The following is a 15015-nucleotide window of genomic DNA, read 5'->3' on the forward strand; positions in this document are numbered from 1 at the left end:
CCAGTTAAACAACCCCATAACTCCTAAGGAAATAGAAGCAGTCATTAAAGGTCTCCCAACCAAAAAGAGCCCAGGTCCAGACGGGTTTAGTGCAGAATTCTATCAGACCTTCATAGAAGACCTCATACCAATATTATCCAAACTATTCCACAAAATTGAAACAGATGGAGCACTCCCGAATTCCTTCTATGAAGCCACAATTACTCTTATACCTAAACCACACAAAGACCCAACAAAGAAAGAGAACTTCAGACCAATTTCCCTTATGAATATCGACGCAAAAATACTCAATAAAATTCTGGCAAACCGAATCCAAGAGCACATCAAAACAATCAACCACCATGATCAAGTAGGCTTCATCCCAGGCATGCAGGGATGGTTTAATATACGGAAAACCATCAACGTGATCCAGTATATAAACAAACTGAAAGAACAGAACCACATGATCATTTCATTAGATGCTGAGAAAGCATTTGACAAAATTCAACACCCCTTCATGATAAAAGTCCTGGAAAGAATAGGAATTCAAGGCCCATACCTAAACATAGTAAAAGCCATATACAGCAAACCAGTTGCTAACATTAAACTAAATGGAGAGAAACTTGAAGCAATCCCACTAAAATCAGGGACTAGACAAGGCTGCCCACTCTCTCCCTACTTATTCAATATAGTTCTTGAAGTTCTAGCCAGAGCAATCAGACAACAAAAGGAGGTCAAGGGGATACAGATCGGAAAAGAAGAAGTCAAAATATCACTATTTGCAGATGATATGATAGTATATTTAAGTGATCCCAAAAGTTCCACCAGAGAACTACTAAAGCTGATAAACAACTTCAGCAAAGTGGCTGGGTATAAAATTAACTTAAATAAATCAGTAGCCTTTCTCTACACAAAAGAGAAACAAGCCGAGAAAGAAATTAGGGAAATGACACCCTTCATAATAGACCCAAATAATATAAAGTACCTCGGTGTGACTTTAACCAAGCAAGTAAAAGATCTGTACAATAAGAACTTCAAGACACTGAAGAAAGAAATTGAAGAAGACCTCAGAAGATGGAAAGATCTCCCATGCTCATGGATTGGCAGGATTAATATAGTAAAAATGGCCATTTTACCAAAAGCAATCTACAGATTCAATGCAATCCCCATCAAAATACCAATCCAATTCTTCAAAGAGTTAGACAGAACAATTTGCAAATTCATCTGGAATAACAAAAAACCCAGGATAGCTAATGCTATCCTCAACAATAAAAGGACTTCAGGGGGAATCACTATCCCTGAACTCAAGCAGCATTACAGAGCAATAGTGATAAAAACTGCATGGTATTGGTACAGAGACAGACAGATAGACCAATGGAATAGAATTGAAGACCCAGAAATGAACCCACACACCTATGGTCACTTGATTTTTGACAAAGGAGCCAAAACCATCCAATGGAAAAAAGATAGCATTTTCAGCAAATGGTGCTGGTTCAACTGGAGGTCAACATGTAGAAGAATGCAGATCGATCCATGCTTATCACCCTGTACAAAGCTTAAGTCCAAGTGGATCAAGGACCTCCACATCAAACCAGACACACTCAAACTAATAGAAGAAAAACTAGGGAAGCATCTGGAACACATGGGTACTGGAAAAAATTTCCTGAACAAAACACCAATGGCTTACGCTCTAAGATCAAGAATCGACAAATGGGATCTCATAAAACTGCAAAGCTTCTGTAAGGCAAAGGACACTGTGGTTAGGACAAAACGGCAACCAACAGATTGGGAAAAGATCTTTACCAATCCTACAACAGATAGAGGCCTTATATCCAAAATATACAAAGAACTCAAGAAGTTAGACCGCAGGGAGACAAACAACCCTATTAAAAAATGGGGTTCAGAGCTAAACAAAGAATTCACAGCTGAGGAATGCCGAATGGCTGAGAAACACCTAAAGAAATGTTCAACATCTTTAATCATAAGGGAAATGCAAATCAAAACAACCCTGAGATTTCACCTCACACCAGTGAGAATGGCTAAGATCAAAAACTCAGGTGACAGCAAATGCTGGCGAGGATGCGGAGAAAGAGCAACACTCCTCCATTGTTGGTGGGGTTGCAGACTGGTACAACCATTCTGGAAATCAGTCTGGAGGTTCCTCAGAAAATTGGACATTGAACTGCCTGAGGATCCAGCTATACCTCTCTTGGGCATATACCGAAAAGATGCCCCAACATATAAAAAAGACACGTGCTCCACTATGTTCATCGCAGCCTTATTTATAATAGCCAGAAGCTGGAAAGAACCCAGATGCCCTTCAACAGAGGAATGGATACAGAAAATGTGGTACATCTACACAATGGAATATTACTCAGCTATCAAAAACAATGACTTTATGAAATTCGTAGGCAAATGGTTGGAACTGGAAAATATCCTGAGTGAGCTAACCCAATCACAGAAAGACATACATGATATGCACTCATTGATAAGTGGCTATTAGCCAAAATGCTGGAATTACCCTAGATGCCTAGAACAAATGAAACTCAAGACGGATGATCAAAATGTGAATGCTTCACTCCTTCTTTAAAAGGGGAACAAGAATACCCTTGGCAGGGAAGAGAGAGGCAAAGATTAAAACAGAGACTGAAGGAACACCCATTCAGAGCCTGCCCCACATGTGGCCCATACATATACAGTCACCCAATTAGACAAGATGGATGAAGCAAAGAAGTGCAGACCGACAGGAGCCGGATGTAGATCGCTCCTGAGAGACACAGCCAGAATACAGCAAATACAGAGGCGAATGCCAGCAGCAAACCACTGAACTGAGAATAGGACCCCCGTTGAAGGAATCAGAGAAAGAACTGGAAGAGCTTGAAGGGGCTCGAGACCCCATATGTACAACAATGCCAAGCAACCAGAGCTTCCAGGGACTAAGCCACTACCTAAAGACTATACATGGACTGACCCTGGACTCTGACCTCATAGGTAGCAATGAATATCCTAGTAAGAGCACCAGTGGAAGGGGAAGCCCTGGGTCCTGCTAAGACTGAACCCCCAGTGAACTAGTCTGTTGGGGGGAGGGCGGCAATGGGGGGAGGGTGGGGAGGGGAACACCCATAAGGAAGGGGAGGGGGGAGGGGGATGTTTGCCCGGAAACCGGGAAAGGGAATAACACTCGAAATGTATATAAGAAATACTCAAGTTAATAAAAAAAAAAGAGGCTTCATATCCAAATGGACACATGAAAACTAAATAAACAAATAAAGGTTTGTGACATTAGTAATTCCAAATTTTCACAAGATGAATCAAATATGGTTAACATGATATACAGAAGGCTACTGTGCAAGCTAGCTCATTGCATCAAAACTCACTTCAGTTATTTTAGTAGTACCTTCGCTCTGTGTGGGGCTATGTTGGGGACAGAGATGATGATAAACACCTAAAATCTGTTACCAGGCCATTTTATACAGACACACACTGGTGATGAAGCATGAGGGTCAGTTTTGGATCTGCCTTAATTTCAACAGCTTTTTCATTCTTCTTTGACCTTATAAACCTACAGAAGTCCGATTTCAGTTTACAACTCTATTTGGTTACGAGACTACCTAGGTTTGGCTCAGGCACTTATTTTGGGTAATTATTTAACCCTGTTAGGTTTTAGTTTTTTCATGGCTATGATACTTTTTAAAAATGCCTACCTCAAAGATTTGTCACGATTCAGTAAGATAATATGTGGAGGATATTTAGAACAAGGCCTAGAAAGAGCTCAATATACAGCAATTACTATGAGATGAACTTTACTGAGAAAAATAAGATACACTATACTAGCTTAAGTGTGAAGATTTTCAAGTCTTGTGTATATATTCTTTAAAATATCAAAGTAACTATTTAATTCAAAACTATGAATGCTGCACTCATTTCAAATTGAGTGCCAAATTTGACATATTCTAGATTATCAATAGATCATGTAGAATTTGCAGGATAGTGGGGTAAAGCAGAGTTAGCCAGTGACTGCATACATTACAGAGGATACATGTATCTGATTCCTGGGTACCATTTCCTCTAAGTGTACAGTGGCTTAACTGATCTAATCAGAGAACAGTGAAGCTTCAGTGTTTTCTTTTAATGACACCTAAATAATCTACCAGTTAATAAACACACATTGTTAACATCTAGACAATTCATGCCACGTATATGTAACTGCATTATGTAACTGTATTGAAAAGTTGGTCGTACTAGGGTTTTCTGTAAGCTGTCCTTACAAGTCAGTACACATGCACTTGCTTTGATGACTCAAGGATGTTGCTTACCATATTTTCTCTTTCAATCCTTTGCTGTTCCCTCTGTCTGTTGAGAGCACTGTGATACAACTTAGGTGGATGGCCGAGCGATCTTCCAGGAATTGTACTTTTGTTTCCTGGTTTTTCAGCCTGTCTTGACAGTTCTTTCAAAAGCCTCTGATTCTCCCGATCAATCTGTCTCACCTCTTCTCTTGTGAAAGAGTAGTTTTTCCTAGGTATTATTGAAGGCTGCTCAAAGTGATGTTTCTGTGGTCCCTTTTTATCTAACTGCAGGAAAGCTATACAAGGGAACAAAAGGGACAATGGTAAACAAAACAAGTACGATGGGCCATGCTTTCATTCTTAATAGTAGAAACTAAGTTCACACAACATAGGAAGTGAGTTAATGACTCATTTGTATAGGAAAAGTTTCAAGTTTTATAATTGCTGGGCCCTTTGAGCATAAAAGCTATGCAAGCCGGTATTCAAAGCAGACTATGTCAAGGTGTGTGACACCAGTTTTTAGGAAGGTAACTTAACAAAAACCCACTCCCGCCACGTCTGCTTTGTTTTCTACAGCAGTTTAATAATGAGGGACTTTAGGAAACTCTAAGTTTGAGTGCACTGATACAATAATTTTACTGTTCAACAAAAACAACACATCCTTGGCAATGACTGAGGGAAGAAATGGCAAAAATAAATTCAGACTAGTCTAGAATTAACAACTTAATCTGAATGTATCACACTATGAATATCGTGGGTTTTAAAATTGTGATTAAGTACTTCTGTGAATGCCAAAGATTCTATTTTGTATTAAGCATAAGCCCAAATGAACACACTATATAAAAGACATTTCTAGCCAAGAAAAAAATTTGCACACGATGATTACCAAATGATTTTTGTTGGGCAGTGATGGGAACTGAACCTAGGGTCTTGTCCATTCTAGGCAAGCACGGTACTGCTGAGCTATGTCCTCTGCCTGAAAGGAATTTTAACATCATGCTTAAAAAGTGTTAGGAAAATCTTCACTAAGCACGACTATTACCACACACTTGTGAAAAGTTTTTAAAACCACCGAGCTTGGGGAATGTTTCTACTTCAGCATATACTAGAGTAGCAATATATTTATCAGGTTACCAAGTGTAGTTTTGCTTTGGTATTATAGTATTTTTAAGATTAAAAAGCCCTACTGTTTTGTGTGCATGCCTGTGCACATTAGAAGAGCCCAGTCAACTCTGTGGAGGTGGCTTTCTCCTTCCGCTTCAGATTCCAGGAGCTGGACTTCGGTTGTCAGCCTTGTCCAGCAAGCAGTGCACATTGCCCAGCCACGCCTACTGTCACCTCCACAGTCCTTACGACAGTCTCTCTCAAAGTAATGATTGTTGTTACCTCACAAAAGCTATTCCTCTTCACATGTCTAGTTTAGCACTGGATTCTGTCCCACACAGTGCTGGAAAGGGGAGTGGTATTTTTAACTTCTGTTTTACAATGGGTTTAATCCAATCACTTGGGCAAATTAAGAAAAGCAGAAATTTTACTTACATTTATACCAAAGGCCACAAAAACTATTGAAAATTATAGGAACAACAAATAAAACAGGAGCTTCCTCTTTAAGAAAAAATATGAAATTAATTGTTGATAATGGCAGTTGAAAACCACACCAAGTAAATAACAAAACTTGAATGATTGCCCATGTTTTAAAAACTACATATACATACATTAAATTACCTCCCTTCTAATAAACACTTATTTTATAATTTTAAAAAGTTTCTATGCTAATTTAGCTATATATGGAATTCTTTAGAATCTCATTCTAAATGAGATTAAGCTACAGTTCCTAATGATACTTTTTAAAAGTAAAAAAAGCAACAGTAAAAAAAAAGTTTAGCTCATCAAACAGCTGCCTAAAGCAGTCTTTAAGCTTTCTTTCATTGAAAACAAAATGAAGCAGATGGATAGTGCTTATTTCTTTTATTATTATTTACTTATTTTTATTTATATGAGTACATTGCACCAGAAGAGGGCATTAGACCTCATTACATGGTTGTGAGCCACCATGTAGTTGCTGGGAATTGAACTCAGGACCTCTGGAAGAGCAGTCAGTGCTCTTAACCACTGAGTCATCTCTCTAGCCCTAGTGCTTATTTCTTGATAGCAGGTATTACTGACACTTAAAGTGACTGTATACTAATTGGCATCAAACATATAATCAAAGTCTTCACATAAAATCTAAAAATGAGGGCTGGAGAGATGGCTCAGCGGTTAAGAGCACTGACTGCTCTTCCAGAGGTCCTGAGTTCAATTCCCAGCAACCACTTGGTGGCTCACAACCATGTAATGAGATCTGATGCTCTCTTCTGGTGGGCCAGCAACAGTGAGCTTATTAAATACATAGAATAAATAGATAAGTCTTTGAGTTAACAATTTTGTATTTATATCTATCTAAACTTATATGTTTACAAATGCTATTTTCTCCTGAATTTTCCTGTGTGAAGCAATGCCACACAAAGTCCTCAATCTGTTTCAACCTAGAACCATAAAGACTAGTGGCATCATTTAACCCCACTTCATAGAGTACTGAAGTATTGTATGGGGCTTTACTTTCATTGCTACTAAAAATAGAGACAACATTTTAAAACGTGTATGTGAAGCTACCAGTGGGAATGTTACGGATGTTGTCTGCACTCCTGCAGTGTTAGTCCTTTTCAGCAGCTCTTCCAGGGGGGCAGGAGGTGAGTGGGGTTGAGTCACTGACAGCACAGCTCTGCTTTGCCTCCTAGCATCTCACAAAGCTGACAGCAATGGTCGTGTACATGTGCAGCGTAATCTAATTCTAGCACTGGAAGGTGGAGGCAGAAGAATCCCAAGTTCAAGGCCATTCTCTTCCACACACTGAGTTCCAGACTAGTCTGGAAGACATGAACCAGTCTCAAAACAAACAACTGTCCTTATACAGACATGGCCTCTGGAGAAAAAACAGCAGCAGTTACTTTTAAAGCTGATTGAAAGAAAAAAGATTTCTTTTAAAAAGCCAACATTAACAAGTTATAAGATCTCAATTTACAAGATTTATTATTTGCCTTCTTAATTAACAACTTGTTAGATGAGAGATTTTGTGACATCCTTTTGTGTTTCCTTTCTTTGAATGTTGGATTCTTACAGCTATAACCAACAAAGTACAGTCAAAATGGTATGTGACATATCTTTAGATATAAACTTTTCTAAAGATTCACTTTATTTTTAAAACTTTACATGTGGGTATATGCTTGCATGTATGCCTGTGTCCTATATTCATGCCTGGTACCCTGTGAGGCTGGAAGAGAGTGTCAGGTTTTCTGGAACTGGAGTTAAAGATGGCTGTGAGCTGCTATACAGGTGCTAGGAATCAAACATAGGAGCCCTAAAAAGAACAGCGAGTTGAGTCATCTCTCCAGTCCCCAAGATTCATTTTATTCTTATTTATGTGGATGTGTATGTCTGTTTGCTGCATGCATGCAGGTGCCCATAAAGTCCAGTAAAGGTATAACAGCCCTGGAGGTGGAGTTATAGGAAGTCATGAGCCCTGATATGAGAGGTCTAGGCCCAGTCTGGGATTTCAAGGCTAGGGGCTCTGTAACACACATGAATGCACATATGCGCGCACGCACGCACGCACGCACCTATAAAAGTATTCTTTATTCTCTCTGGTGTAACTGTTGTCTCTGAAGCTTACTGTCTCCTCCTGCTACCCTAGGCCTAGTCCTGGAAGCTTCCAGCCTCTGCACAATCTAGGCCTAGACGTTTTCGACCTCTGAGACTTTCTGCTGAGCAAGCTCACCCTTCTTAGTTCTTGCTGAGCCGACTGGTTGGTTAACTCAGCTATTCTGGCTTTTCAAACTCCTCTCCAAGCTGGATTTAAATTGGCTTCTTTTGGCCTCTGAGTGAATTGCTCTGCTTGGCCTCATACTAACTCTGGTATTATGTTCTAATCTTCTGGCTCCTTCTCATTCTCTGGCCTGTTCTCTCTCTGCAAGCTGTCTCTCTATAACTGCCCTGGTAAAACTGCTTTCCTCCTTCTCTTCTCTGCACTGCCCCTCAAGCAGCTTCCCTTTCCTCTCTCTTCTAGTGAGAGTTGGGCATACCTCGTTTGTCAAATCTTTCTCTGATTCATCACTCTGTCTGCCTGCCATCCAGTTAGACATCACTCTCAAACATGGGTGCTTCCTTCTACAAACTAACCTTACTTTCACTCTTTGGGATTAAAGGTGCGCACTAAGAGCATATCAGTATTCCAGCCAGAGAGACTAAACATGTGTGTTAAGGGCTGAGTCACACCACAAGAAATGTTTTTTTTTTTTCAGTAAATAACACAATCTAGGGATTCACGGTGTGATAAAAGATTCTGAAACACACACCCTTGTGCTGGGATCCCAGAGCTGTATATACATGCCTGAGAGTAGCTGGAGGCTGCCATAGGATAGACCACAAATCATTACTAGGAAGCCACATACAGGAACTCTGATCCAATCATCTGAATCATCTGAGGTTGCTGCTTTATACAACTTGAATTTTATGATAATTTATTATCAGAACAATAGTAACTACTACAAAGTTTAATACAAGGAAATGGAATGCTAATGGAGCAAACCTAAAGTCAGTGGCTCTAGGTTTGAAACCTGATGGGCAATTAGAGCTGGAAGAGCCTGGAAAAAAACCTGTTAATAGGGGCTGGAGAGGTGACTCTGGCTCAGGGACTAGAGCTTGGCTACCAGCACCCATATGTAGGCTCACAACTATATGTACGGTTAGTTCCAGGGGATTCAACGCTCTTCTGGCCTCCTCTGAGACTTGTTCACATGTGTTACACACATATGCACACATGCCCACAAAGCACTCATACATAAAAGGAAAAACGGTTGTTGATGAAGCCCAAGAGAATGAACTGGCTGTCTAGCAGCACTGCTATGGCGACAAGGAAAATGGCATACTGGTGGGTTTGGGCTAAGACATTTTAGTAGGATTTTGAAAATATAATGGCTTACATTATCCATAGTAAGATAAGGAGAGAAATATGATCTAAACCCAGGAATTGATCAGTTTTCAAACAAAATATAGAGAAAATGTAAGAGACAGGACTTATAGGGTTCAGAGTTAAAACAATCACTCCTCCCTTATCTCCCCCAATAGAAGATGTTCAGAGTACTTAAGAGGTTTACTCACTGAACAACATCTGAAGAATCTTGGCTGAACCTGGACCTGATTTAGGTTCTGGATCTTGAAGTTGAGGCCATCTTTGGATGTATTTTGTATATGGGAGAAAGAACTAGTAGTGGAGAGATTTTTAAGCTATTTCTATAAACAATTTGACAGTCTATTAAAAGGTAGGGTACTTGTGGAGCATGGCTCAAACCCTGGGTTTTATGGTTAGCACAATGTAATACTTTGCATGAGTGTATGCTTGTAATCCTAAGGTTCAGGAGGAGGAGGCAAGGGCCAGACAGTCAGGGCTATACCAGCTACAGCCTGGCTGATACGAGACCCCATCTTTAAAAAAAAGAAAGAAAGAAGGAAAGGAAGAAAGAAACAAAGAAATGAAGAAAGAAACAAAGAAAGAAACAAAGCAGGGTCTGTGGCCTACTTTAAATCTGGGAGGTTTGTAATCATTTCTACAGACACTGGGCATAGTGGTACATGCCTATAAACCAGCAAATGGACTGCAGAAGCCAGAGGGTTACTACAAGTTCAAAGCTAGCCTAGATCTACATAGCAAGTTTTAGGTTAGTTAAGTCTCACAGGAAGATCCTATCTGAATGAAGCCAAACAAACACAAAAGGATTACAGGCCTCTAGAGACTAAGTCACAAACAGCTCTGAGGTTTCTGTATTTTCTGGAAACACTATGCTTGGAGCCCTGAGTATGTGGAATAAGTCTAATTTCCCTGAGGCTACCATGCTTGAAGAAGCTAGGCCTATGTGAGGAGACAAGCGACAAAGACACTGTGAGAGGTGTCTCTGGTTAGCAGCCCTAACCTCCTGTTTGTACCAAGTCCAGGTGTCTGACATGTAGATAAACAAACGCTCAGACAATTCTGTCCCAAGGCACTGAGTTACGTCTATGTTCTATTCTACAAGTGCTAGGGTAATTTTTTCTGTAGCAATAGTTACCGAATATTTTATCCTTTAAAAACACAAACAAACAAACATGGACGCATACTAGAGACAGAGACCTGTGGATCAAGTGCAGCCCACATGCACAATTAACACTAAAAAATACTTTCTGGTGCTTTGGTCTGATTTTTAATCCTCCTTAGTAGCTTGATCTTCATTAATTTATTGTCTAGACAATGTTACATTTTTAGTGTCACTTGGCTTATATACTAAGATGAAACACCCTTTTTTGTGCCCTTTAGTATTTTTCACAACTGTTTTTGTACTAGTAGGGTTGATACTTCTAGTTCTTCTTTTAAAAGAGACATACCTTTGAAAACCCTTCTATTTTCAATCTTCCTAATACGGTTTTGGTTGGATTTTTGTTGATTTATTCTCTCCAAGTATAAATGGTATTTAATGAGTACTTAAAATTATCATAACAGAAGCTGTCAAAATTACTGGGATTTTCCTTTTTACTGTAGCAAAATAAACAAAATCCAAATTTTACTATTCTATTTTTATGTGTACAAGTCAGTGATATTACAATTCATTTTTCATAATGCTGTATGTTGGAAAACTAAAATTCATAATGATAAAAAAGCCAAGTAAACAAAGCAGCCAGCAAATCTCTGTCCTCCTTTTACTAGACCATGGAAATTGAAATTCTGTTTCCGTGAGTTTGACTAAGACCCTCACATAAATGGAATCAAAGGGTGAAATGTAGGTTGATAACATTATGCAGGTGAAGACAGGTACAGGATAGAATGAGGCCTATCATTGGATGAGAAGGAAGGAGGTGGGAGAAAAGTTTTAGAGGAGGAGACTGGAGCAAGAGAGAAGGAGCAGCCGAGAGAACATGGCAGCAGATGTTGAGATTTCACTCTGAACATTTGTAGGTTGTTTTGATTATTCTTAAGGGATGGATGTATAGAGGGCTTTATATGTCTAGATGAATAAATTATCTTATCAATTGGATCAGAGGTTATTGTGTTGTGTGTTCTTTCATGTGGCTATTTGAGTTCAAGAGAGTGTGTGGTGGATAGAGACACTGGGCCACCACAGAATTGGGATGTGTATGTCTGGCCTGGTGGCAACCTGCCTTGGGATCTAGATGAGTAGAGAGATTGTTGCCAGGCTCATAGAGTAGCCATCGGAAGTGTGATATCGGATGGAGCTTAGAGGATGAGAAGCTTTGTTGACTGAGATGAAAATATTCAACAGATGCCATGTGTGCACTACGGTGCTGGATCTAGTGTGGGATAAAAGAAACTGTTTTAAAAATTTTACGGCAACAACATGATAGCTAAAGCTCAAGTTGGGGTCTCATTTAATAGGAGCTGTCCACATTAGTTTTTTGAGATGGCCTCTCACCTGGAGTTCATTGATTTACTCTAGGCTGTCTGGCCACAGAGCCCCAGGGAACCTCTTGTCTTCCCCATTGCTGGAATTAGTATACCAGCAAAACATGCTCACCTTCTCTTCAGTCTCCAGTGTTTGTCTTTTCAAGACTTACTTTACTCAGCACAGTGTCCTCCAGTCTCAGTCACACTGTAGCATGGACTAGCTTTTTCTTCCTTTTTAAGACTGAATAATATTTATGATTCAACTTTTTAACACAACCACAATGTCTTCTAAGTTAAAATCATTTACTTTATTGTTTGGCCTTTCTTCCTACAGCTTTTATAAAATGCGCCCTTTCATTTTTTTTTCTTACCTAAAATAGGAAGTTAACATTTTTTCTAAAAATGTCTCTAAATTTCAGAATACAATCACTAGTACAATAATAAATTATAGCTCCATTTTCCTATACATTCTTAAATTTTTTGTTTTGGATTCTTTATAGTCCTAAAGGTTAAGACACACTAATGTCTCCATGGGTTACATCTGCCAGTATTTATTATGTAAAAAACTAATAGTACAAAACAAACAAACAAAAACCCAACAACTATTTACTCATCCCTCTGTCAGTAACAATTATATGTCAACATAACATTTCTATAAAATAGAGTCTGTAAGACAACCAAGTTCTATCCACAGCACCTACATGGTAGAGGTATGCAATGATGACCGCACATTTTCCTCTGACCTATACACACATGTTCTAGCACATTTGTGCTCATGTGTACACACATACATACAATAAATACATGAACAGAATTTAATTTTTAAGTTAAAAATGTGTGTGAAAGAGTGTAACAGCTTTGTCATTTTCAAATGCTTCGCTGAACAAAATATAGCTGCTTCTGCACTGTGCTTTCACTGTCATGAAGCCCCTTGGAGACCCCACTCATTATATGTAGCACACAGGCAATGTAGAAAGCAAGTTAGGGTTTCTTTTCTTAGTTACAATAGCTTTGTCTTCATAGATCTCTCTACAATCATTTAGTTTTGCTTAAAAAATCAATTCTCAATATTAGTTATCATAACAAGGATGTGCCCCCTCTGTTGCCTTTAGCTTTTTTCAGAGGCTTGGTAATAAATACTAGGTAACATGTTAGAGGGATTAACAATGTCAACCTTCCAAAATTGCATCTACTTTACTGAGTAAATACCCAATTCAATACTGTTTCACCATGCTAGACTCTATTGGGATATTTGCTTATATCCTTTTATTAAACTTAATTTATATTTAATAAAGAGATCAACCTGTGGTGCCAGGCCAGGCATACTGGAAACCAATCATTTCAGCACAGCCAGCTCTTTCTCACGGGTAGTAGTAGATCTGTTAAATATTTCCTGTAATTCCTCCATAATATCCACACTGGTATCTTCATAAAAACTTATAACCAGTTTCTTCATTTCTTAATGATTCCTTAATTCTACTTTTTCCTCTTTTACTTTTCTTTTCAAAAGTAGAGAGAAATTTTGAGGCTATATATTTCTAACATGTCTTTATTTGGCCCTTTCAGAGTCCTTTTAAAGTGATCCAACTTATAGACAAAGTATCAAATGTATCTTTAATCCAGTCTGTTCAAGTCCTTAAATGCTTACCAAATATATAAGACTTGTGATATAATCTAGTATCAAAATGTGTTTACTGCTCCTCTTTAAGCCCCTCAATGCCTAGTCAAGGATTTCTAGACCAAGGTTAAATATCTGATTCCAGGCACAAACTTTGGACATTGCAGGGATGGAAATTCCCCAAGTTAACATCCTTGTACAGTAAGAGGACGAAATTGTACCACTCTTTCATGTTCTCTTAAAATTACATTTCTAATACCAAGCTACGTTGATCTATTAATTTTGAGTAAACACCAGAACTCTCAATCTAGACTGGACTCAAGCAATTTATATCAACTACCACATCCTATAAACAGTTACTATCTAGCTCATGGACATGTCAATAACACTAAAAGCCTAGAGCTCTGGATTTCAATGCCCAGAATTGCATCTACTTTACTGAGTAAATACCCAATTCGATACTGTTTCACCATGCTACTGACTATATTGGGATATTTGCTTATATCCTTTTATTAAACTTAATTTATATTTAATAAAGAACAAGCTCTCAAACTACTATTTTACAGTTTGCTACATTCTTTAGTATGTGGACATTTGCCTATTGTAACAATTTATGAAATTGTTTACTCAAATCTCATTACAGGAATTGGCAAGTTTTTCTCTTCATCTACCTAAGCCAGTGAAAATGTTTACATTAGGACAATGACACAGTGTGTTGAACTCCTCCTTCAGATGTTTGCTAACAGGATCATTTTCTATCAGGAGGTCTTTAAACATGTCACACATTCCCTATATTAAGTGGATTTATCTTTCATGAAAGTAAAGGAAGGTTGGGGTTGGGGATTTAGCTCAGTGGTAGAGCGCTTGCCTAGCAAGCGCAAGGCCCTGGGTTCAGTCCCCAGCTCCGAAAAAAAAAAAAAAAAAAAAAAAAAAAGAAAGTAAAGGAAGGCTATGGATCAACTAGAGAAGCCAAAGCAGCATAGAAAAGCCCATTTGGTAGAAAATGAAAGTGATAAAGTAGTTATGAGATGAATGGAAAAGAGGCCCAGGTGGGGCAGGGCTGGTAACCACTACTACCATGCCTACTACCGTTTAGGTCCATGGGGCAAATACAGACAAGTTATGAGGATCTTGAAAGTTTCATGTTGTCAACTGAATAATAATTTTGGAAAACTTATGGAAAACATAAGATGTACCTTATGTAATGGATTAGTAGTTTGAAACATTTTGAAGACTTCCCTTGGTGCACTACTTTTCATGGATTCTAACAGCAGATATGTTAATTAGCAAAATGTCCCCTTTGTTACAAAGTACTTTTGGCTGTGGTGGTGCATGACTTTAATTCCAGCCCTCAGAGGGCTGAGGCAGGAGGATCATAGACATTCAAGGCCAGCCTGGGCTATGTAGACCCTGCCTACGTCAACAACAAAAGGCCAGAAGAATACTTTATTAACAAGTTTCTTACATTAGGGCTTGGTAGTGTACAGCAAAAACTGAAAGCTGAGTCTGTCTCACAAAGAAAATTTTCCATAGCATTTCAACTGTAACTGTGGAGAGTGTTCAGGAATAAGGTGGGGGTAGTTAATTGTTGTTCTCACTTAAAAATTAGAAATATATATGTTCTTAGCATCTGGCTAAGTTTAAGAAATAGCTTAACGGTA

At 38.7% G+C, this 15015-nt stretch overlaps 1 protein-coding gene across 5 annotated transcripts in view; it reads right to left on the minus strand.

The window, feature by feature from the left end:
* Nucleotides 1–15015, minus strand: part of Cfap97 (cilia and flagella associated protein 97) — a 49083-nt gene that overhangs the window by 13584 nt on the left and 20484 nt on the right. For all 5 annotated transcript variants that reach the window (XM_008771264.4, XM_063275426.1, XM_063275425.1 and 2 more), the window contains one exon: nucleotides 4296–4564. In XM_008771264.4, coding sequence (XP_008769486.1) covers nucleotides 4296–4564 — 269 coding nt within the window. The remainder of the gene's footprint in view (nucleotides 1–4295; nucleotides 4565–15015) is intronic.

The sequence above is a fragment of the Rattus norvegicus genome, chromosome 16 (assembly GCF_036323735.1).
Source record: "Rattus norvegicus strain BN/NHsdMcwi chromosome 16, GRCr8, whole genome shotgun sequence".
NCBI lineage: Eukaryota > Metazoa > Chordata > Mammalia > Rodentia > Muridae > Rattus > Rattus norvegicus.